This window comes from Zootermopsis nevadensis, unplaced genomic scaffold (assembly GCF_977971745.1).
Source record: "Zootermopsis nevadensis isolate Lab colony 2312 unplaced genomic scaffold, Znev_1.0 Znev_ptg000010l, whole genome shotgun sequence".
Classification (NCBI taxonomy): Eukaryota; Metazoa; Arthropoda; class Insecta; order Blattodea; family Termopsidae; genus Zootermopsis; species Zootermopsis nevadensis.
The window spans coordinates 4,651,694-4,678,681 of NW_028259142.1; the positions used below are offsets into that span (position 1 = coordinate 4,651,694).

Below are 26,988 nucleotides of genomic sequence, written 5' to 3' on the forward strand. Positions count from 1 at the left end.
TGTCACTTGGAACAAAACTCAAATATACATAAGAAACAAACATTTTTAAACGAGGTCTTGAGACGGTGTCATGGAGACACGATGTTTATATCTAGTGTGTACGAAATACCAGCATACAGGTTAGGTCAATAAAGTTTTGGTTTTAAGTCTAGTTTAGTCTTTTTTAATCTGTTACTACTTGGGCATAACGAATACAGTAAGTCGACTTCAAACACCATTATATTAAAATCTTGGGCAGGAGACCAGATATCCAAACTAAGATCATTCGTAGTTTTCGTCAGTCCCTCCAGTCAAATTCTGGGAAAATTCCTCAAATTAGACCTTTCGAATTCATTGTTTATAATGTTATATTACTACGTTATAGGCTATGATGTATGAGCCGGGATAGCTCAGTCAGTATAGTGACTAGCTACGGGCTGGACGACCGGGGTTCGATCCCCGACGGGGGCAGAGGATTTTTCCTCTAGCCTCTGCGTCCAGACCGGCTCTGGGGCCCACCCAGCCCCCTCTACAATGGGTACAGGGGGTAAAGCCGGCCGGGGCGTGATGCTGACCACTCACCTCCATCTAGTGCCGGGGTCAAGGAAGAGAGGAGCTATACCTCCACTCACCCCAAGCGCCTACATGGCGCATAGCGGGACAAACTTTACTTTTATAGGCTATGATGTGAGCTACTGGCAGCGTCATTAAAGGAACAATACATAAAACCAGGCCTGTCTCTTAATCATTTGTCATGGCGTTTAAATTCGGTATATATTCACTCTGTCAGACCAGTTAATCTTCCTTTCCTCGCGAATTTATTTCTCTCGTTAAACTTTTGTATCCATTTATACCTTCTTTCTATTTGTCTTCATTCTTTTCTCTAATGAGCTTCTTACAATTCCACTTTCTACTGCGTTGGCTGTGCCAAGGGGTGCTAGGAATCAGTTCTCGTGATATGCAGACGTCCCTTAGCAGTTCTGGTGGGGGCAACGCGAGCCAGAGTTTCGCCCACAGAGCAGAGTTGCGACCATTGTCAGCGCAGAGGCTGAGTCGGTTGGACGTGTGATCGCGGCAGACATCAAAACATGTGAGTAAACACAACCTACACATCTCTCTTCCTCTCGATTGTCTTTTTAACTGGGGGTCGACGAACAACCGACGGTGTACATTTTGCGCTTTATGCAGAGGGACACGACGAAGAGTTCTGTTTTGTGACCGGCCAGTAAGCTCGATGGAATTTAAAGTTTAGACCGATCAGATAAGAAAGAGTATTTTTTAATTACTTCGATTAAAAATTCAGTGTGCTTCGGTTTACGAATTTTTACCCTTCGCCAAACATTCAAATATAGAAAGACAGGTGAAAAAAAAGGAAAGAGACCACTTGGAAGACCCAGAAACAGACGGGATATTGAGACAGACCTCAAGGAGTTATGATATGAGGATGTGAGCTTGATTCAGCTGACTAAGGATTGGGATCAGTGGCGGGAATAAACATCTAGTCCCTAAAATAAGGAAATTTCTTAACTAGGTGAACGACTGTTAGCTTCTCTAGGACTCTGCTCCATGGAATTGGCTAATAAGTGTATATCAGTGCTGCCTTTAAGGATAATAAAAAAGGTACGTTTTAAATGAGAAGGGAATTGAACCTAGGTTACACACGAAACGTCCCATTGAGAGATTCTTCTTAAACGTGATCAATCTGCATGCATTTTGTCGCAACTTGTGAAGGAACGCGACAAAGTTAATTGTTATTTTCGCATAGGCCGACTGTCGATCAGATAATAAAAATCAAGCAACCCACTAAGAAGTGTCTTTTAAAGGAGGTCGATTAACAGCTGAACGTATTCCTAATTGTATATATTTCTTTTACTGCAGATATGGAAAACGGTAATGCACATCGAAATTCCGGTGTAAATTAAATATTTGTACAAATGTACTAGGCCGCAGAATGTTTCACAGTTACTTTGGTGAGCACACATTTTGTCGTGTGATATGAGCGTTGTTTGCCACTTAACCTTGAATATTTATAGCAGAAATAAATCAACCGTTACAAAAGCTAATATCATACCTCAGTATCATAATTGTTTACGTATTTTGGTAAGTATTCACCATACCGAAACGGTTTCAAACAAAAGTCGAGATCTGAATTTAACAGCACACGCCAAATTCTTGTGAAAAGAGTCTTTTGAGTCTGTTTTAAAGAAAGATAACTCATTTCCATCTGCATGTAAAGGATCGATGCAAACCAAAATAAAATAAACTTTTAGTGGACAGCCTCTACCAAAACTCGTCACAATTCTTCAGGACGCAAAATACTGAGACGGACTGACAGATGGAATCTGTTTATTATGCGCAAATTTGGTATACTTTATACAAGGAAAACACATAAAAGCTATTAAAATGTTCAGCCAGAATATAACCAGTGTCCTGGCTCAGATTCGGGAAAAACTTTCAGCAATAAAAACTTGCCTACGCAGTTTTCCCAGACCTCACAAAGTATTATGATTTTTATAAGCAAATATTTTTCACTCTATTTGAACTTCCGTCTGCTGTCTTGAGTTAAAGGAAGGATATGCTATCACAACTTTAAAAAAAGGTAAATTTGTTCCTGATGCTTAATTAAGCACTACGACATGCAGAGCTTCGAACTCTGTACCTCTTGAATATAAGTCTAGATCCTCATTATTGTCATTATTTGTAATGGGTTGGGAGAAACATCAAAATATATTTAAAGACAGTACTCGGAATATGCCTGGTTGTCGCTGACAAACAATGTTTATAACCACGTGTATTACGCATAAATTATTATAACCGTTGCCATGGTAACGCTGTGAAGGAATTCTCAGCCTTTTTGTTTGCATGTCTGACCGTACGACTGTCTCCTTCGTCGGGCTGACGATAAACTGTAATGACCCATTGATGTTCTTTCTTCAACGCGCGTAATTCTTGACGGTTGTTACCGTCACGTGTGGAAATTAATTAGCTTCTTTTAGCGGTAAGATCGGAAACGTGTAGATATTAGTCCGTTTCCAGTTTTTTCCCCTCACTTTCTTTGTCCATCAGTAATTCCGCATTTTCCATAAAGAGCATGATTGTCAGAATGAACCGCGATTATTTCACTTAACATCATAAAAGAAATGATCTTCGCGAAGGCGAGTTGTGTTCTCGTTGTGATAAGTACTGATTTCGCAAGTATTATTTTTAAACAAAAGGGCCGTTGTCCGTAGGTCCCACTAGCTGGTAGTAACACGTTCCAAGCCGAGGTTCGAACCCAGAGACTTGCCGTTACGTGCTCTCTGCTACAGCTGGGAAGCAACGGAACGAACACGTGGGTTACTGCGTCGGAGACGTAGTGTCTTTGCACCTGCTGTTTATCTGAAGGATCGGACCGCGACAGAAGATACCAGACAGTTAACAGTTTTTTTTTCCAGGTATGTGTGCATTTGTGTGACAATCCAGTTTAGAGCTGGCGTGTCAAAACCTGTAGCGTTTCGCACTAAAATTTTCACTGTAGGTCGCGGTCCAAACTTTCAGTGAAAAGATCAGATATACGAAAACAGTTGAAATAGCTTTTGTTATTCTGAGGGTCTTTGATAATGGTCTGGTATTATAAACTAACGTTCCCTGGACACTATCAGTTGTAAAAACCATGTTTACAACGTTCCAGAGGCTCTTACAGTATGCCATAATAACAAGAGCAAATACCCAGTGCGGCATGATAAACTTGGTCATTGATACAAGAAAACTGAGCTGGACATTCTTTGTAACAGTACAACACGGCAAGGAATACCAGCAGATCATTTTAGAAATTGGGAAACAACTCTCAGTTATTCCCGCAAGCTGTATCAATTAGAAACATCGCCTTTATCAAAGATGCAAAATAACATTTCTTAAGGTATTATACACTCCACACACCTGCAGGTATAAGCATAATCTTATTATTATTATATTATTATTATTTAGTGTTCTGTCTGACGACAGGTCCATATGAACAGGATCCTTCCATCCTTTTCTCGGACTGGGACCTGTTCATATACGTTCTTGGCAGATGATCCAGAAGTGGTTTGCCATTGCCTTCTTCTGTGTGTGAATGGAGTAATTGTTGGGATGCCACGGAGGAAAACTCCGTGTTGCCTAGACCACGGCCTTGCCCAACACAAGTTATAAATTCGGGCACCGCCGGGAATCGAACCCGAGACCCCAGGATTACAAGGCCAGCGTTCTAACCGCTAGACCACCGTGACTGAATTAAAATTGTAAATCCGTCGGGTAATAGGAACCCAAATCTTCCAGCTTTGTTAACATCCCAACACTCATTATCTTTCATTTATTTATTTGTTCAATTACTTTCGCGACTACTGTACTTTCTATGGCTGTGTACGTTTGCTACAAATCGCATAATTATTGATGACAATAGACAAGCGGATTTTAAAGAAACTGGCTGTCAGAGTGCTGAGCGGTTTCATTTGGCTTAGAATATGGTCCAATGGTGATCTACTCTTAACACAGCAACAAATCTCCTGGTTTCATAAAAATCGGGGACTTGCTTGACTAGCTGTGTGACTATCAGCTTTTTAAGAAGGGCTCTGCTACGTGAAGGAATTCGAAGGCCCATGCCGGAGGTAAATACGGTTACAGCAGAGTAGACTAAAAATTAAATACTTTAAATGATAGATATTAAAGACTCAGGTAGTAAATGTGTCTAATCAGTTTGACACTAAGCTAAGTTACACGCAGAAGTGGTCAATGCCATCACGATGACTGTCAAATGACTGTAGTTTGTCCTGCTCTCGCCATGTGAAGCATGACTTCGTTTCGAAACTATTGCAACAAAATAAATGAAAGTAAATAAACTGCATTTACCCGGTTCTTGCATATTATTCGAAGCAAGAGTTTAAGCTTTTAACGCAACAAATCGTTACTTTAAAACTGCTTTGAAATAACATAAATTTATAAAAGGCTGTTGGTTTCCTTTCAACCACATAAAGCAAAATGGCTGAAACACGACACTTAACTCTGTCAGGTGCAGCTGAAGTTTGTTGCAAGGTTTTGACGCAAGGCCCACCACATTCAGTTTCTTCCACATGACTGGGCGAGAATCAGCAAATGCTCTCTTACTGCTTCTATACACACGATTCTTTAAAATTAAATTAAACTCCCAGAGTCTCAGGCAAAATTATTAATAGAGCAGCTTAAATTCGTAAAATATTTGCTCCCATCGAATTCATGGACTTTCATCTTCCCATATCCCGTCTAAAATTCTCGCAAAATCATTACGAGACCCTGAAGTTGTTTATTTTATGCAAAAATTACCTTAACAAAAGCAGCAGTTGTCTAAGATCTAGAGCCACACAAAATTTCACAAATGCGCCAATACCCCTCCTTCAAAGTTTCCACTGCGGCCATGTTGGTAGTATTGAGAGTTGGAAATAATAATTCAAAAACATGGAGTGGCCTAAAGTGGCATGGTGTTCGTACCAAGTTTAAATTAAACAAGCTACGAGCTGCAGGCATAGCGTAATAATTCTGGTGCGTTTGCCAAATTTTTCCTTATCGTATGAGGATGGCGCCAGTGACGTCAGAGTTGTCTGGGTCAATCGAGGGGGGGGGGGGGTTGCTGGGCTATGACGTCGTCAAGGACAATTTATCCTCCCCAGGTAACCATGGCAACCAAGGTAAATATCCGCAGTCATATTAAGATAAGTTCAAAAATATTTAGTTCTATGCTTTTGTGTAGCGTAGTCGTAAAATTTCCCAATCTAAACAAAAAATTGACATGACTCAACAATTTTTTGCAAAATTCTCCAAAATCAGACTTTTCAAAATTGGTTTATCCGTTCTCGAGTTGTTCCAAGCGTAGGGACGGACGAAGCAATTTTATCAGACGCTCCGGAAGATTTCGTATGCGTCAAAAACGTCAATTGGTTTGATAGTTAAAGGAAGAGACGTTCAAACACTTGGCTCACCTGATGGAAAAAAAAATATAAAATATGCCACAAGCCTACATCACCTTATAAACCACGGAAAGTGAAAAGAAGGTGACTGTCCTCTGGGATGTTGCACCGCGTAGTCTGATACATATTCACCGACGTTTCAGAGCAGCTTACAGCATTCACAACACGATACAATATCCCAGAAGACAGTCATACTCATCGCCATGGAAACCTCAGATCAGACCTAAGAAATGTGGGAATACAAGAGAATCGATATATCGTTGCGTATGAAACTGAAGTTTTCGTGGCGTGGAGTTTCCGATGTTGGTTTTCTGGGCGGTAACGCCGTGTGAACTTGCAGTTTGAAGAAATATGTTGTTTCCATCTTCAGACCTAAAGGTAATTTTTCCAACATGTGTCAACACATCTCTCGCCGAGGTTTCAGCGACGGACCTTAATTCCTGCGGCAATGAATCTCCGGTTACAAAGGAAATAATTTATACAGCTTTTGGTAGGTTATCGTGCGTGTGGTCTACATTAAACGCAGGAATGCGTGTCAACGAAAGATTCGATCGAACAGGATTCCTCTATTTTTATACAAGTACGGACTTATAGCTGTTAACCTAACAGAACTACAAGTTTAACAGCTTATCTCAGATTGAAGAACTTCTAAGAAAAGTTGGATGCATGCCGACAGAATAGCGCGAGTAGAACATAAAGAAGAAATAAAAAATAAATGGCGGCTGTTCGTCTGGAACCAACAGGGCGAGACTTGAAACCGCCTGCGATCGTTAACAGAAGATCCCACGGTATTCTTGCTCCAAGAATTCACTCACTCAACCTGTCAACAAACAAACTGACGCTTTCACACAACCTGAAGACTCGTCCGCCCTTGTGTTTACAGAATCACGCCATTTACCTCTACCGCCAGCCAGTCGAATCCAATCTACACATTCGCACTGTGTTCCTCTACAACGAGCGACTGCTTATAGGGTGAGAGATAAGGCAAAGAAAAGCACCGAAACTCCCATACTTGCACCATAGAGCCGAATCATTCCTGACTAGCCAACAGTCTCTCAGTCACTCAAGAAATTCCCAACATTTTATGGATCCCAAAGGTTCATTACCTTGTTCATAATATCCCGCCACTGGTTTATATTCTAAGCCACATTAACCCAGTTCATACCACTCAATCCTATTTCTCTAAGGTCCATTTTAATATTATCCTCCAACCTACGTCTAGTTCTTCCTAGTGGTCTCTTTCGTTCTGGTTTGCCCACCAAAACCCTGTATGGATACATTCTCTTCTCCCCCATGCGGGCTACATGCCTTGCCCATCTCATATTCCTTGACTTGATCAGTCTTAATTATATTTGGCGTGGAGTACAATTTATGAAGCTCCTCAACACCATGTTTCCAAACACCCTCAGTCTAGTGTCAGAGACCAAGTTTCACATTCATACAAAACTGCAGGCAAAATTATAGTTTTGTATATATTAATCTTTACGTTTTTAGGCAACAGACGAAAGGTTCTGAACTGAATTACCCGAATTTAATCTGTTATTAATTTCCTCATTCATCAAATTTTGATTTGTTGCAATCGCTCCCAAATATCTGAACTTTGCCACAGTTTCAAAGGTTCCATCAGCTGTCTTTATGTTACGGTATTGCCCTGCATTTTAATGACGAGACATCAACATATACTTATTTTTCTCTGTGTTTACTTGTTAATTAGAATTTTTTTTTTGTGGTACTTATGTGATCCCCCAATAAATTTACATCAACAACACAGACCAGAAGCTGATGTATCCCATTAAATTTTAGTCCCACCTGGCTCTTTGCATATTCTAAAGCAAAGTTGATAAGCAATGGTAATAAAACATCTCCTTGTTTTAGAACATTTAGATCTATGTGTTAATTTTAATCAGAGACAGTTTGTTTCATGAATCATCTGTTATACACTCAGCCTGTTCTTTCTTAGGCTTATACTGAATTATTCTTGTGTACGTATAGTTAGTATTTGTCACTCATAAAAATTTCTTGACAGCAGTCTGTCTGTACTAAGTCTGCAATAAATCCACCAGCCATTTGCAGTATAAAGAGTCCCTTTGTATTTTACATAAAAACAGAATGGTTCACTTATCTACAATATCCAGTTCTCATTACATACACTTCAGTTATTATAAGAAAATGAGTGGTAATTTTATTGCATATTTTATCAATATGTGCCTCCCACTTCAGATTGCTATCAATGACAACCACAAGGAAATTAACACTTTTTCCTTCAACATTCCACTTATTTTTATAAAATTTTAAATCAGTGTCACATATATTTCACTATTGTTTGGAGCACAATCTAATAAGTTTTCTTTCTGTCAGTACGTTCATAAAACTCTGGTGCTTTCCCTGTAATGGTATGTTTACTGGTGGTTTATACAAACATATTACTACCGGTTCAAATGTAACAAGACGGCAACAGTGAACTAAATTAGAGAACAGTGTACTTTGAAACTTAACGATCCTGTAATTAAATTGCTTATCGGATTTAATTCAAGTGCAAGCAGTGGTTTACATGAAGTGTATTGCTCTGAAGCTACTCACATTACGTCACAAATTGATTTTCTGTGCGTTCTGCATACGTAAGTTTTCATTCGTTTTTAAAACAAATTTGTAATGTTAGAAAAACAGGATATGAGATTGTCACGGTGGTAAATCTGAAGATGAAGGGTTTATAGTGCCGCTGTAGCCTGATAGAACTTTAGCAACAGTTTAGAGGTCATTGCTGCCTGCATTATCACGGCGATAAATCTCATCAAAGACAGCCATTTTCGCACTCCTCACCGTGGGAACCTCGAATCCTACTTAATACAATGCTTGTTATCAATTAAGAATTTGTAATGTGTGTGTCCATAGTGTCTTTACTTACCCCACTGTGGAAGATGACTTCAAATAATCCTGTATTGTATCACATTATTATATTTAACCTCAAACTCACACACACCCACTTAAACACTTCTAAAACTTTCCGCGCTAGTTCTGACCGACACACAGCCCGGTCCGAGGACGATGTCAGTCTCGCCACGCAGTGTGCGATTTTCGATACATAGCAAGTCAACGATGATATCCGCACCAGAGAGCAAACTATTGCATTACGATCTGTGACGCCAGGTTTTAAAGAACAATGTGGGAGGGAAATTTTGGTGATTTCTGGAAACTTGTGAACACTGTTTTTACAAGGTTAATTTATAAGACAAATTCAATAAAGAAATAAAAGAGAAAGGAGGAGAAGTGTCAAAACTAAAAGCAGAATTTCATAAATGAGACACGATTGACGATGAGTTTAGCAGCAGTGCAACTCACTTTTATCCAGAGTGTTCCCGATTTAAATCTCAGCCGAGACATTTGTTGTCCTGACTGAACGTTTTCACGGTTTTCCTCAGTTTATGGGGGAAAACGGGATACCATACTAAAACATGTGTGTGGATAAACTAAAAAAAACGTCAGAATAAACATCAGACAAGATAACCGATCCAATGATATAACCGGGTACTTCCAGAAACCAAATCTGAAGAGGTGTCTACTAAATTGCAGCATCTGGAAATAAGCACGTTATTCTAAGATAAATAAAAAGAGGCAGTCATAAACGTAATAACAGCCATAAACATCGAAACAGGTTTGGACGCGGAATAAACGATACGAAAATATATGGTAAAATCTACAGGAAAGGATCAGGGGTCAAAATGTGACAAAACAGCGAAAGAAACAAAGACTTGAAAACAAGTAACGTGAATACTAAATCTAGTGAAAAGAAATCAAAGAACACAGGTAGGATTTGAGGTTACAACGGCGGCGAGTCCGAAGATGGCTGGCTTCTGGTTCCATCATCAGGGCGATGACTCGTCTCCCTGATTATGGAGGCAGCAAGTATCTCTGAAACGTCGGTAAACTTCTACACGGCACTACAACCCAGAAGACAGCAGTATTAACTTCTTAGGAAATTTTATCTTTCACAATTACGAAGAGCTACGCATTAAGCATGTAAGATTTATGCGGTAGACTCTCTAGTTCCTGTACAATTAGGTGACTCGATAAGTGGATAAGTACGACGCATAACATGTGCTAGCTTTCTCCGCTATGTGTGCAGTAATAACTGATTCCACACCCATCGCTTTTGATAGGACATGCTTAACTATTCAGATCCCATCGTGTTCCATTTCCAAGTCGGCTTTCATGGACTCTCCGAAGCTTATAATGAGCTTGTTAGGCGGAGACGGGTAACGAGATAAACTGCTTTTCTTTTCTGAACAAAGATTATGAAACATCAACCTTTGTCGCAAATCGTTCATTATTTTTAAAGCTGATTAAAATATATTAAGAACCAGTTACGTTTCTGTCTGAAGACCATATTCAGTACAAATGTTGAATGTATACTCTATCATTTCAGCACATTTTAAAAATATACAGTGGTCGTCGACCTAGGCAATAAAGTCGAACTATTATTTTATAACAATTGGTTAAATCAAAAATCAAAATAACAATAAAATGCCACAGTCAGTGCTACGTGGAATATGCTCTGCCTGTTGGAATTTGTGTTCGCAGAGCACGTTCTGTATAACACCGGCCAGGGTATGTGTTCTATATTAATTTAATTTTTAATCTAATACATTTTTCTGTTGTAAGAGGTTAATTTGAAAAACTAGGCCAACCACCAAGAATCTTGTTTTTAATTTGTTGAGCTATTGTGTCACACATTGATCACTGATGGTGACCGAGACCGAAGCGTGTCTGGTTTTTAATCGGCTTTAACCAGATTTAACAATGACTAGTTTGCGATGAAGATTATTGGTGAATATTCTTTATATTTGAACCTTACGGGATGACACGATTCAAAATACGCCAGCGATAATCAAAAGACACTTTATTATTTTACGTAAGAGTGACCGTCTTCATGTCACATGTTCCGAATTGATTTTGCGGTTATGTGATATGTTCATAAAACCATTATGATATATTTTTGTAGAATTACGAAACTCTGCAGAATGTAGCAGCGGAGTGAGAGGTTCGAGATCGGATGGACTTATAAGCCTATATGTATTTCACACGATCTTGATTCCATCAAAGGCATCGCCAACTCTCTAACCGAAACAATTCATCTCTCTTCCTTGAATCCAGTCCAGGAAACCAACGTTCACAATGCATAGCCCTACATTGTGCATATTAATTTCAATTAACAAATCACAGTCGACTGCATTGGCCAGCGACATGTTGGTTTCTCTGGATCATCCTTACGTATGTTGCGTCCATAATCGCGTGAGGTAGATGGATATTCACGAAAGATCGTAATGAATACGAAAGTCCCTCCTTAAACGCGGTTTCTCCAATCGCGGACTGCAACTATCCGCGGATTTTACATAGGGCAGAGCTGTAATGGCATCCTGATTTCCTATAAGGCCTTGATATTTCCAACCGAAGTATTTTATAGGAACGAAACTTCTGCTGTTGGTAAAGGATTACTGTATAAATTTGAATTTTAGAGTGTTGTTCTTGGAGCTGAAACAAACCGTAAAACGTATCCCATCAGTCAAATAGTCCAGTGGTATTCAACCTGGGGTACGCGAAGACATCTTGGGGGGTAAGTGAAATTTAAAAAAATATATTATTTTATGATAAACACTGAATAATCAGTAATGTAATTTATTTAATTTATTTTAAATGTAGATTATATACTATGTATAACTTGAATTACACACCAACAACTTTGGGGGTACAGAGTTGAAGAGAAATTATATCTGGGGGTACGCGAAGACATCTTAGGGGGTACGTGAAATTTAAAAAAAAATTATATATTATTTTATGATAAACACTGAATAATAAGTAATGTAATTTATTTAATTTATTTTAAATGTAGATTATATACTACGTATAACTTTAATTATACACTAACAACTTTGGGGGTACAAAGTTGAAGAGGAATTATATCTGGGGGTACGCGAACAAAAAAGTTTGAATACCACTGAAATAGTCCATCCTAGAATCCGATTTAGAAGCCACCCTGATAGATTAGTTTCAGAAACTTCCTTCAGACCGCGGTTGAAGAAAACATTTCCTTTCGGTTATAATGGGGATGGACTGAGGTTTCTATGTTTTATAATACCAGAAGTGTGACAGAATTAAACTTCCTTCATGAAAGTACTTTTGGACTTTGTCCGATGGATGGATAAAAGAGAGACACGACGATTTAGAGTCTGTTATCTCTCACTCTTATTTTGCTGATGTCAACCAATGAGAATTCAGTTTACATGTCACAAGATACAAATAAATGCAATTCTTATTCTATGACAAAACCGTATCAGGTTCCATACATTTTTCAATGTCTTTTTAAGCGATTCAAGGACCAAAACGAAGTCCATGGTACAGGGTCATACTTGAACACGTGACTTTGAGCTGGTTGACAAATCAGAAGGTTCATAAAGGCGCACCATGTATCTCTTCCAGAAACAACTGAATTCAGTCCACGTCTTCACCCAGGATCCACTTTAACATTAGTCTTACATCTACGTGTAGTCTACATTTACGTCTTCCGTGTAGTATTTTTCCACGACTTTTCCTAACAAATTTCTGTACGAATATCTTATTTCTTACAACAGAGCTTCTAATCCTGCGGACACTTATAATTTTTGCGGTTCCTAACTCTATTACAAAAACTGTGTTACCCGGTACTATGAAAATAGTTACCTTGGTATCAGAAACAAGTTTTTGTTAATCATCTGCGTGAAAGTCGGAAAAAAACCCTGAAAAATTACTGAAGTAGAAACGGTGTCAAATATCGCAATAATGACTGATTTTGTTAAAGAAAATTATTGAGTTATATGTCGACAGTCTCTTAAATAATCCTCATCAACTTGCCATTAACAATAATCTTTAAACTTTAAACTTATACTCCATTTAGTACACATAGTAACGCTTCAAGGAACTTAAATGACTTGACATATGAGAAAATTTAACAGAAAATAGACGGCAAAGAGGGATGTGAAATTCTAGAAGACTATAGAATGTAGGCTGAAGATCTGCCCACAGCGTTTAACAAAATATGTTATGATTAGCCACAGAGTGTAGTTTGTCTAGACTGAAGAGTAAACCAGTTCATCGTGTTAATGCGGTTTGTTGCTTGCTAGCTCTGTTTTTAAGCAGATGGTGACAGAGCGTCGTTCATGTCGGCATAACGATACTGGTGGACGGACAGATTCACTTACTGTTCGTTACTTCACGATGTTTTTTCCCCATAATGATTTTAACCCTTTCAGAACAACGATTGTGCGGTGACGGATAACATTAACACCAAATTCCGGATAATCTGTATTTACGAATAAAATAAACAATCATTTGAATAAAAATTTCCTTGGATATTATCCATCGTCTAGTAAAATATAAAATATAAAAAACGTAAAACGACGTTTCGGATATGAGACTCTATCTCCGTCTTCAGGTTCCTACACAGTTGGGCCCACTAGATAGAGCTAATCCCTATCTCCGGAGATAGAGTCCCATCTACGAAACGTCGTTTTATATTTTATATTTTACTAGACGATGGATAATATCCAAGGAAATTTTTATTCAAATGACTCTTCACCATCGTCAAGAAGTTTTAGATTTAAAATAAACAATAATGGCTATTTTTAGATTATCGGTTCCTATTCGGGTGAGTAGCGACAGATTAGTCGGTAAACTGGATCAATTTCAAACCGACTCTACATCAACAGAGACAAGGTTGAAGCTAGCCACTCACCTCTATTCAAAGCCGTATTTAAGAATAAGTGGAGCTTTACCTCTCGGTCTCAAATATACCTTAGACACAGGGATAATTTCAGTTTCTTTCCTTTTGTAAAGTAATGTAACGTAACTATGATTCCTTGTATGATGGAAATGATAAATGTATAGTCTGTAACAAATATGACAAAATGAAATGACCAAGAAGGCATGTTCTGTTACAACAGTGCTTCGCCATGGCGTGTCCGCAGTTGCTGTTACTGGGTTATGCAGCAGTGGGCCTTGTGCTGTCAATGGCTCACGAGACAGTATCTCGGGCAAACAATGGTGGAATACTGTACCCGCAGGAATCAGAGTCACGTGATGTCCGTTCGCTTGATGGTCTTTGGAACTTCCGGCTGTCACCGGAACCGGACCCCTTAACAGGATTTCGGGAACGCTGGTTCCAAAAGGATCTTAGCCAGGTAGGCCTCCATCTGTTCAACGCAGATTTAACCCTCTGAACCCGAATTTACGTCTGAATATGCAAATTAGTAGAAATAAAATTATGCTTTCATGGGCAGTTACAGACTACAGTTTTAATTAGGGAAATCAAACAATACGCACGACGTTAAATTTTTTCAGACAGGGGAGACCATTCCCATGCCAGTCCCTGCGAGTTACAACGACATCACGGAAGACAAAACTATCCGAGACCACGTCGGACTGGTGTGGTACGACAGAACGTTCTACGTTCCCGAAGCATGGCGTCAGAGTTCTCTTGTCTGGCTACGCTTTGGCAGTGTTCATTACGCGGCGCAAGTCGTGAGTATTTACGCTACGCTACGTTCCGTTCCACGCACAGTTTTTACAAACGCGTCATCTTTCTAAAAAGAGCTTTTTTTACACTTTGGAAGTAGTTCTGTAAAAATTGCAGACTCCAATAATCCCATTCATAATAATTATTATATTATAATAAATATAATCAAACTAGCAATCTACTGCAGGACGATAATCAACAGCGAGATATCTCTCTCATAAATTGTAAGCAATTAATTTAACTGTCAATTTTACTCGGAGAACGTTAAAATACACAAACTGTCAATGAATTGTAAATTATATCTGTGAAAATAGGTTAAGACAAAGTCAAGAACTTCAATGATGGAAATGTAAGGTTATGTTCGATCATGTATGGCAATCAGCGGAGCGCAACAACTGGCTTTCTTTTCTGGCTTGGCACTCGTGTCACGACGCTGCCAGGACACGTGGTGGAAATGCTAATTGCTTGATAAGCCCAGTTCTTTTGCTCTCAAAGACTGATGGCAGACGGCGTGCCCGTCGGCCAGTCAACAAGTAGACAATTGCCTACAAATGTGGGTTTGCAAAAAGAATGTCAAGATGTCAAGTCAACGAAACTCACGTGTAATGACAATGCAGAATCTTGTCTTACTTTGCATGACGCAAGGCTGTGCAAGTGGCTGAGGCCTCGGCCCACTGGTGGGCTCTGGCTTTTACCATCGCCTACACAGCGTCAAAGGACGATGAATGAATCAGAAAGGCTTGGAAGGAAGCGGTCGTGGCCTAATTTAAGTTAATCCCGGACCTCATGAATATGAAGCAGGTGTTTAAACACACAGTGATTTGCGTCTCTACGTCTACAATACGTTTTATAGTTCACTTCTTCCCGCAAGGTAACGTGGACTGTGCCATCATGCCACCCTGGTAAGTGGTTGTCATCATGGGGCTTACCACGTGCCATATAATTCACCACCATCAAGAAATCGGCGTTGTAAACATTGAGGTTGATTAGACACCAACAGCACTTAATAACAGAGGGTCCCGAAACATGGAAATGTAATTAACTTTGCTAGGCTGCTTTTCTACAGAACGAAAATAATAACAAACTATAAATAGTTATCTGTCTTATGGTAAGGTATAATAAAATATTTCTGCTACGAATGTAAAATCTCGTGTGAAGATTGATCAAAACTGTGCACAGAAATCTTATATTTAAATTATACCTGACACTTTCTAGAACAGACAACGTATACTGGCAGACATTTGTTCTTGAAGTATAACAACAATTTTTATAACTTTTGACTCACAATTCATGTTAATCTGTGTTTGTAGAGGAAGAGTTCAAAGGGAAGCAAGTGTCATAAATTCTTGCTAGAACTTTTGGTTTCAATTTTTGTTGTGTTTGTTGCATTTCCATTTCTAAATTTTCTGTTCTCTAATTCCTTTCATGTTTCTCTAGCCTTCACTCAGAGTAACACAAAATACTTTTCAAAAGTAAAAATATTCTTTAATTAAAATTCGTTTTGCCACTAAAAACTTTATTCTTCACAACTAATGAATTAGACAACTGAACACTAAAGGTGATTAACGTTATAATCGACATTTATTTACTGTGCCACTAGCAAAAATATCAGCTTGTACTATACACAAGATGTCCATCATTTCAATGTGAAATACCTTTCTTCTATACTCCTACTTCTACAAGATACGGTGGCCAAATTTGAACCTTCCAGCTTCTCAAATTTATAAGCATTTATAAAATTGCATTTTGTATGCAAATATATTCGTAAATTACCTTGATCACGGTTTTCTGGAAACTTTTTGCTGATGACATCTTTCTTCCTTGGCCCCTTGATCCTGTCATTCTACTTCTTTTCCTTGAACTATTGTCCATTTCACTTGATCCATCCACTCTGCCCAAGTTACCTTCCTTTGTGTCCACATTCACAATTACCATTTTTCCACTTTCGCTGACCTTGACAGTCAAGGTTGTTAAACCACAAAGTCTTGGTTCCTACCTAAAGCTGCTAGTTTGCATCCTGATAAAACAGGGACTTTTGTTTCCTGCTTCAGACCACACTGTCTTGCAAGATGGATGATGTAAGGACAATAAACTCGAGGCATTAATTAAAGAAAGAGATGGAGCCCAGAGTGTTTCTGCAGCATCTGAGTATGGATCTATCCATCTAACTACCTTTCTTTCTATATCCATGTGTTCACAAAGGAACCCTATCCACAGCCAGTCAAACTCAGTCCTGTCCATAACCTCTAATTTCATATTATTTCCCCATTTATGTTAGCAACTCCCCCCCCCCCCCCCCCCCATGCCAATTTCCCATCAGGTTTCCCAGCCACTATTCTGCATATAAAGCCTGTAGGACTAATATTTGTATTTGTTTGTCATCTGCTTGCATGGAAGTGGTTGAACGGACATCTTGTGTTAAGTCATGAAATCGGGCACCTGCCCTTCCAGGCTGATATTACATCAGTTGTCAAATTTGGGGCAAAGAATAGAATCACGGTCGCTGTGGACAACATCCTTCACCAGACCACGGTGCCCCAAGGACATGTCTCTGAAGTGAACACGTAAGAAATTTTATTACTGCCCTTGTTAGAATGTTGAGAACAAACCACAGATGAATGAAGCAACAGGAACTGGTGAAAATTACATAATGAAGAAATCTTAAGAATAATGTGTGGACTAGATTCCACTGGCTGAAGATGGAATCCTTTGGCAGGCTGTTGGTTAACTCAGTGAATTGGCTTCAAGTTCCATCAGAGCAAGAAATTTATTACTCAACCAAGTAACTAAAATAAATATGATGATTAACGGGTAATTATTTTCTTTCACTGATTAGTTAAAACACAAGAACAAATTTAAATCGACAACTAGTGAGAAGTTATTTATATTAAAAGACATGTACAGTGTAGGCATCAAGAATAATTGATTTAATGTTCAGAGTAATTAGAACACTGAACAATTTTGTTTCAGTGACAATGGAACCAGGATTATTCAGACATACACATTTGATTTCTTCAATTATGCTGGGATCCACAGATCAGTGCATCTGTATACGACACCTAGCATCTACATTGATGATATCTCGGTGCACACCGGTATCAGAGGTGATACAGGTTAGTGATTCATACAGACCAAGCATCCATAGATTTGTAGGATTTGAAGTTTTCATTCTGGTGAGTCCAAAGATAGCTGTGTTCTAGGTTGTAGCACTGTGTAGTCTGGTAGAAGTCTACCAACGTTTCAGAGGTCCTCGCTGCTGCCATCATCATCATCACAGAACTCAGAACAACCAAGAAGACAGCTATCTTCAACCTTAGATTTGTATTCAGGAGTAACTGGGCTCAAATTTGAGTTGGGTTAACAACTACCCTGGTTGAATGTTCATTTTCATACGTCTGCATCTTTAATTTCATAACATCTCTTGCCTAAACTCCTATTTCTGATTTTAGGCTTTATTGTTCATTTCTTAGTATGTACTCTACAGAAAACTACATACACTGATTATTGTAAACACACATGCAAACACATGGATACATAGGAACATACATTTATATTTTTTTATTGTAGTGGTGATATGTATTCACCAATTTTAATCCACACTACATGTTTAATAATCTATAGATGCAGACATTCTGATGTGTGAGAGAATGAAAGTATAATGGATTTTGATATCTGATTACCATATTGCACTGTGATTATGTTGTATGTTATTGTGATTAATTAGTAGTTAATACACATATTTAGTACTAAAATGGTTCTAGGGTTGATCTCTTTCAGTGTCAGTACAACTGAAAATAAGAAACAATAAAGATATGTCAGTACAGTAACAAGTAAGTGACTGAAGACAGGAGTACAGTTAATTTTTAAAAAGTTTTGTACATGAAATATACCTGAGAAAATGGGCAATGTACACTATAGTTGTAGAGTAATAAATCACCATTGTCACAAAATATTTAGAGAATCAACAACTGATAACATCATGACTCTCCAGGTATCATCATGTACAACGTAACCTATGGCGGTCTTTTACGTGCAACAAGTCAAGGGCCTGCATGTTATGTCGATCTTTTGGATCGAGATGGCAACTACATTATTCGAGATGCTGGATCTGGACAACTTCAAGGGGAGCTAGAGGTTCCTGTTGCAAGACTGTGGTGGCCCTACCTCATGGATCCAGAACCTGGCTATATGTATACTCTCCAGGTATTCTAGTATTTAAATCAAAATAAATTAATTCTTTGTAATGTCATTATCTTGTGCCATAATTCTTCCATTGTTAAGAATATATTATAAATTTATTTAATGGAACCAACACAACAGTGTCAAATATACTGCTTCTGCTTTCCTACACTGGACTGCAATTTAACTATGTTACAGTCCTTTTATAATTACACAGTCAAAACAATTCCTTCTTTATTCATTCTATTTAGATTTTAATTAAGTAATAGTTCAATGCCTCTTTAGAATATTTGAGTTTTGTGTTACTATACACAGCAGCTTCTGCATGGGTGCAGTTTGCGGTCCCATAATGCACATGCGATCTGTCAAATATATTTCAAACTATTGTATACAGGAACAGTAGTTTCCTTGTGTTAATGTGAATGTGGATTGGCCATGCAAATTAATTATGATGAGTAATTTAGACAGAAGACAGCCATCTTTGTGTGAGGACCTCAAATCCTACAGGAGAATGTGGTTAGCTCTATGCTGCAACCACTTTACACCCAAGAAGAAGTCTCCAGTACCTAGTGGATAAGAGTCTGCAGTAACCTTAGAGTCTGTCTGAGTATGGTAATAAAAAGAAAAATCCCATTGCCTGTACAAGGATTTAAACCTTGGTTGTCCAGTTTATAGTGAAGCACTTACTCACTGGGTCCAGTCTGTAATGTGACTGGTTATGGGCTGGATGACCGGAGTTCAACTCCAGGCTTACACAGTTGTTATTCTCTCCATAAACATATCCAGACTCTCTCTAGGGACAATAAGTTTAAGAACATATGGAGCTTTACCTTCAGTTTCCTCTATATCTTTGTGGTGTGGTACTGTAATTACTTAACACTATCCAAAAATGGAAATTAAAGAAAAAGCACACTGTTTCTATTGGGTGACTTGTGTTGTTTTTGATGCACAGGTCAGATTATCTGCACAACAGTGGGGAATTGAAGATATATACCGTGTTCCAGTAGGAATCAGGACAGTGGAATGGAACAATACAAGTATCCTAATAAATGGTCGGCCCATCTACCTCAGAGGATTTGGTCGACATGAGGATTCTGATGTAAGCTAGTCTGTTAAAAAATTCCACCATGCTATTGTAACTTTTTAATTTGTACTGGGCTAAGTTGAAAATAACATTCCATTTATAACGTTCTAGGATTATTTCCAAAATATGAAGATGAATATAAAATATTTATATTTCTTTCATTTGTTCCAGCAAGAAAAATACAGAACTTGTCCTTTTCCAGTGATGGACATTTATGACACAAGATAGGCATGCACTTGGACAAAAAAGCAACTTTAATAGCACTAATGTTCAGCCAATTTATTGACAAAATTCTCTGCCATTCCAGCAAAACATAACCCCCAAAATTGTATATCACCATTATAACAATGTTGGATTACCTGCATCAGTTACCTTAATTGACTGGTTCCTATATCTGAAACTGATTTATCACATATGGCTTTCTTATTGCCATAATAATGAAGGTAGGGAGCACCTCTGATACAAGGGTTAACTTCTATCAGATGATGCAGTGTTACAACCCAGAAGACAGTTATCTTCATACTCACTGCTATGAGAACATGAAATCCAATTTGGTATGTGGTATTTAATTGAAGTTCTGGTTTAATTTACAGCTCAGAGGCAAAGGGCTTGACTACGCTCTAATTGTGAAGGATAATAACCTGATAAAATGGGTAGGAGCCAACTCTTATCGCACCTCACACTATCCATATGCTGAAGAGATTATGGACTTTGCTGACAGAGAAGGGATAATCATAATAGATGAGTGCCCCAGTGTTGATACAGAGTAAGTTCACAGTAACAGCAAGATATTTTCTATCTGTTCACCAGTGCTGGCATATGTTACCCTTCTTCCTCCACTCTCTAAAGAGGTTTGCATTTCTTTAAATTGATGCATGTTCTTGGACAATTCTTCTTCATATTAGTTTGAAAAAAAAAACCCACTCATTTTGTAAGCTTTCATGGTTTCAATTACTGCACCTAATGTATACAGTCACGTTTGTGATAATGCGTAATTTCCTTTTGACTGAATTTAATTTTTTAATGTGTTCTACTAACTGGCTATGTATCCTAAAAATTAATATTGTAATATGTAAGATTCTCAAGGTAGATAGTATAGTTAAAGATACTGGCTGCTCTACACAGGAACAGTTGGAACAATCATGCAGATGTGAAATGGCAGAGTCAGAGGAAGACCAAGGAGAAAATAGACATAGAACATTTTATTTTTTTGCTTTTCAATGGGTAGGCACTATGTCTGTATGAACCAGCTGTTAACAGGCCAACTGTCCATTCCCCAAATGATACATGAGTCAATATGAGCAAAGGTGGAAAGATACTGGAAGGGATAACCTAAAAGACTTGGAGAAAAATTTGTCCCAGCATCACTTTGCCTAGCAAAAGTCTCTCATGAACTGCCCTGAGAGTAAACCCAGGGTGCAGCAATGAGAAAAAGAGAATTTGATCTCTTTTACAGGCATTGAATTAATTACTGAAGATAATAATTATGGCTTGTGATTTAGTTAATTATATTTATATTATTTTAATGTAATGCAGTTTATATAACACATTATCTTGGAGAAAATATGTTACTTTCCATTTCAGAAATTATTCCCCTGCTCTTTTAGAAAAACACAAGGATTCACTAACTCAGCTAATTCGCCGTGACAAGAACCGTCCCAGCGTCATATTTTGGTCCATTGCGAATGAGGCCAGAACACAGCTACCAGTCGCAGATTCTTACTTCAGGTAATAAAGAAATTCTATTCTATATTATTCTTAGCACAAGATATCTGTAAGCATTTTTATGCAACAGATTTTCATTATGCATATTGTTTCACTGATTACAAACCATGAAAGCAGTTAGTTGAATGTTGGAGCAGCATGATAAATGTTAATACGACTAAAACTGTTTAGTGATCACCTGTTACAGTTACAAAGTACATATGACAAGTAAATTACAGATCAATCAATACAGTTTATTGTCATGGAAGTAACTAAATACTTTTGTATAAAAATGGGATATGTAGCATGTATTATAAACTGTTTTGCCGGTCATGGAAACTAGCAATGGCTGGGGGTTCATCGTGCTGACCACACGTCACCCTATATCTGGTTGGATGATCGTTCACCTCTGCTTAGGCATGTGAACGTCAGGCCAGCAGCCAGACAGTTGGCTTTGGCTCTCAGAGGGCTGTTACGCCACAGATTATTATTATAAATTGTTTCACGTATTCATTACTGCATTTTTTCCTATTACTAATCCTTATTCTTATTACCTTAACAAGTATAATGATTACTGTCTTACACCATAACATCAGGCTCTTCTCTTTGCTATTTTAATGAACAGCATTTTGGAGTTATCCCCTTTTGCACCAAAGCACAAATTAATTCTCTTTCTGATGACACCTTGAGTTCCTGTAACTCCATTGTGGCCATGTTCTTAGTCATGAACTGAAAATAGTATTTCAACAAGGAACACATGTTCTTCAATATCTTTTTTTAGAAATTATGCATTCTGTATTGGTCATGATGTATATGCAAATTTACTGTAAAAAACATCATAAATCTTTTATATAATTAAAACCTACAGTATCTGAGTTGTAACACAATGTACTCTTGTGGTTGTGCACATCTTAACAAGATTTATATTTTGTGTCATGCAGAAATTTTATGCACAAAAGTCATGTAAGCTAAGTGTCATATTAAACTAACAAAGAGTTTTTTTTCCAGGGCTGTTGTGGAGCATGTAAGGTATTTGGATTCAACTCGACCAATCACCATGGCAATTGCCAGAGGATCTAGTGAAGATCGAACAGTTAGTTTCAGCAACTCACTTCATTCAAAATAACACACTTAAGGCATCAGGAAATTTTTATATATATCTCATATCAGTTTTGATAAAAACACGTAAAAACTATATATATATATATATATATATGTGTATATATATATATATATATATATATATTATGTGTATGAGAACAACTGCAATCTCATATCATCGTTGCACCTCTGTTTGCTGATACCAAATTAATATTATGTACATTTACACACAAAAGTGGAAACATGTTTTCAGTTTGACATAATTATACATTGTACATTTAGGGGAAATAGTTCATAAGTTATAATTCCTGTAATGAATTTTTTGGTTCTACAAAGAGCAGGGAATTTCTTTATCACCTAAGTGACCGAAAGCTTTTCAAGGAAGACCCTAATTAAATTTATTGTTTATGAAATCATCACTGCCTACAATCTGGCTTATACCTGACTGTTAGAGTCTGAAAAAGATGTTGTAACCTTCTTTCTTGTCTCATTTTGTCTTTCAAGGGCCAATATCTGGATGTGATCGGGTTCAACCGGTACAATGGTTGGTACAGCAATACAGGAAGAACAGACACCATATACAATAATGTGATTGCAGAAGCGACGTCATGGCATCACAAGTACAATAAACCAGTCATGATGATGGAATATGGGGCAGACACCCTGACAGGACTTCACATGGTATGCAAATGCAACATTACGGTTAACCCTTTTCAATGCCACTTCTTTGCACTGTCTTGTCATCAGCACAACACAAAGCACAAAAAAGATCACATAATGAAGAGGACGTACCCATCTATCTGTTTAATTTCTAAAACTGCTTAATAGATTTTGATTTAACTGGCCAGTAGTGCGGTGGGGTTAAATTAAATGCTGTTAATTGAGTTTAATCTTGACCTGTATCAGTTCAATATAACCCATACTATGTACGAAGACAAACTTTATAATTTTCTCAAAGATGGTTCTGATTATACAAAAAAATTACACACAATACAAAAAACAAATGTTGTTAAAAAGTTACAAATTTTAGTTTACATATTATTTGTTGAAGAAATTTTATAAACCACCCAGTGTTACATTATTGTGTAACAAAAGCAATGTTCTGTAACTTTAATTATAAGACTCATGAATTCTGTTTCTGCATTATCCTTCAAACTAATTAACTGCCTTAAATTTGGTATTAGTATAAAACATTATATAAACTATTAAATATAATTACCCAAATTTTACTTAATTAAGTAGACTGTAGTGTTGAGTTATTTTGTTTCTATTGACAAATTAACATTATAAATTCCCTGTCAGATATGTTAGCTAAATATTTATAGACAAAAGAATAACATTCACCTATATTGAACATAAGTTTAAAGTGATAATAATTAAATTTTCAGTTTCCTGAATATGTATGGTCAGAAGAGTATCAAGTTGAAGTCATGTCCAAGCACTTTGAAGCATTTGACAGACTGCGTGCACAAGGGTTCTTTGTGGGAGAAATGATTTGGAATTTTGCCGACTTTAAAACTGCTCAGAGTAAGTACAAACAAATAATTTACTGCATAATTTTATAAATGTTTCCATCATTAAGGTTTTAGAGGCTTCAAGACAAAATAAAGACCATTATTTGTCGAGATATATTTTTTAAACAGAAAGCATTAATAAAAATATTTTTCCATGAGACATAGCAACATATGTAGGTGACCTAGCTCTGCCAGACTAATGTAGCATACTTAAATGTTATGACACACTTCAAACTTTGTTTTCCAGTATTTTCCTTAATTATATATACTGTTCTATATTTTCTCATAAATACTTCTGTGTGTGTCCACTCTTTCATATATATTCCCTTAATGTGTTTCATCAGTGGCCATTTTGTTAACATTTTTCTTTGTTGTTCACTCCCACAAAGGAATTATTTTGCCATCCATTTTTAACATATTCCCCTACCTTTACAAATGGATACATTTTCATGACACTGTATGCTAATATCATCGCGTTCCTATCCCACAGCAATAACACGAGTTGGAGGAAACAAAAAAGGTATCTTCACACGAAACAGACAACCAAAATCTTCAGCTCATCACATACGAAGACGTTATTGGGCATTAGCCGGCGAATTGGATAAAGCGGTACTGCCAAAGAATCTCAACCACTATGTGTCTAAATCATAATATTCATAGGAAAATGTCATCGGACATAATGAAATTACAAAACGCTGAGTGTGATCAGTGAAATGTAAAATGATAATTCAGTAATCTGTAATGAATTAATATTAATTTAAACAGGACTTGTAGATACCAGAATGCAAACTACATGATGCAGTCCATCATGAAGTGCAGTGTTGATCAAATGAAATGACTTACTGAAAATGTGTACACTCAGAGAATGAAGAATGAAATTCTTGCTCCGGTTAATGGAAAAAAATACAAAACTGGGAGCCGTGCAACGTTGCAAGATGGGAGAAATATTCATCTTTATCTTATGAGAATACTGGATTTAAATTCCCTTAGTGTGGGGCTACTGACTGGATTTAAACTCAGGGGTTTAAGGATTTCGTGGTACGCTACTGTGACAGTCAGTTGGCTGGATTGCACGTAAGCTGTAATGCGCAGCTAACGAAGTTTAATACCATTTCAAATTTTATGTGCTAAATAGATCACTGAAATATGCCGGTAATTTTTATAGAATGTAAAACGACAATATGGCAGTGAAAAAATGTCTGTATTTAGCTTCCTATCTGATGGTGCTAATTAATGAACAACTACAACTAAGTAAGTGAAATTTTGTAATAACAATTATGAACATGGCAACTGTGTGAAACTTGGATTTATATCTGACACACTTACCATAAGAGAAATCGATTCACGTGAAAATTATGCATATATGTAAGTTCTTTAACTTGTCCTTAAATCAACCGGTATTTCTCATGAGAGTGTAATTCTGAACAAGCCTGGTAATGCAGTTTCCAGCGCCTTAACCTCCATCATATCTGCGACGGAGATCAACCCACGCTACACCATAAATATGCATGATGGCACATGAAAAAAATTAAGTTGTCAGAAACTGACTGCGGAAAAAAATACAATCATAAATAACACACGTATTAAGACCTGTACAAAAATAACAGCAAGAATATTTAGTTGTTAAAATGGGGTCCGCAGTGGCTGCGCGGTCTGAGGCGTAGGCCTTGTGCTGCTTGGTCGAAGGGACCATGGGTTCGAATCCCACTCAAGCCATGGATGTTTTTCTGTGTTGTGGTGTCCTGTGTACAGGTAGAGACCTAGCGACAGGCCGATCCCTAGTCCAAGGACAGTGACAGCAAAAATGAAGCATCAGTAAAATAACTCCTTTGTACATAACATACATGAATTTCTGTATTGTTACATGCAACAGCCTAATTGTCGTCTAGTAGTTTAGTATATGACATCAGTGGTGAGAAATATGATTCTTACTAAAACAGTTCAAATTAAGAATTATTATATTCACATCAAAATTCAGAAGAATTCTACAAAAATCCGTTAGTATTTTTTGCATATGTGTTTGAAGGCTGTTACTGGAATTTAATGCATTTCCTCTGTATAATGTTGATTCAGTGCAATATAATTTGAGTTCTTATCAAGTTGTTCATTACAAGAATCCTATTTAATATATATGGGTAATTTAAGATCATGTATAACAATATGAGAGTAATCTCAGTCTTAATATCTGTATTTTATTATTTATAAATGAAAATGAATTAAAGTAAAGAATTATTTATACTAATCCAGCAGTTTTGTCATATAAACATTATTTTTATTGTTACATCTGTTATGTATGCAATTAAAATAACCTGTTACTCTCGTCTTCAGGTGCTCAGTCATCATTATACTGATATATTTTTATATATTAAATATTGTCCGTCTAATCACAATAATTCTTATTAAATATTAAAATATTACAATAATTAACATTTTAAAATATTTAAAATATTAAATGATGTTCTTTATCGAAATATTCGATTTACATTAGACCATCATTTTTCATGTTTCACGACATGTTTCAGTTCCTAAAAGACCAATCCTCAGGTGTATATAATTATATAAAGCTTCAAAACGATAAATAATTCAAATACAATTTTCATACAATATGCTAGCGTACATTTTTATCAGATGTTTAATTGTATTTGAATTATTTATCGTTTTGAAGCTTTATATAATTATATACACCTGAGGATGGTTCTTTTAGGAACTGAAACATGTCGTGAAACATGAAAAATGATGGTCTAATGTAAATCGAATATTTCGATAAAGAACATCATTTAATATTTTAAATATTTTAAAATGTTAATTATTGTAATATTTTAATATTAATAAGAATTATTGTGATTAGACGGACAAGATTTAATATATACTTATTATATCACAATATGACGCAACTTTACCATCTTATGGTATATTTTTGTTTTA

The 26,988-nt window shown here is 37.0% G+C and overlaps 2 protein-coding genes across 2 annotated transcripts in view; one reads left to right on the forward strand and one right to left on the reverse strand.

The window, feature by feature from the left end:
- The window catches only part of Mmp2 (Matrix metalloproteinase 2), a 173,347-nt gene extending 164,375 nt beyond the window's left edge, over positions 1 to 8,972 (reverse strand). Inside the window, exon 1 of the mRNA XM_022083265.2 lies at positions 8,842 to 8,972. The gene's annotated coding sequence lies outside the window, so the exon portion shown is untranslated. The remainder of the gene's footprint in view (positions 1 to 8,841) is intronic.
- On the forward strand, positions 978 to 26,305 carry LOC110839249 (beta-glucuronidase). The gene is made up of 13 exons (XM_022083270.2): positions 978 to 1,069; positions 13,910 to 14,146; positions 14,307 to 14,486; positions 16,879 to 17,045; positions 17,452 to 17,594; positions 18,473 to 18,684; positions 19,613 to 19,759; positions 20,338 to 20,510; positions 21,329 to 21,472; positions 22,457 to 22,541; positions 23,054 to 23,230; positions 23,938 to 24,076; positions 24,554 to 26,305. Exons 2-13 carry the CDS (start codon positions 13,919 to 13,921, stop codon positions 24,712 to 24,714), a joined length of 1,956 nt encoding a protein of 651 aa, XP_021938962.2. The 5' UTR covers positions 978 to 1,069; positions 13,910 to 13,918; the 3' UTR covers positions 24,715 to 26,305.
- Positions 26,306 to 26,988: the final 683 nt, after the last annotated feature.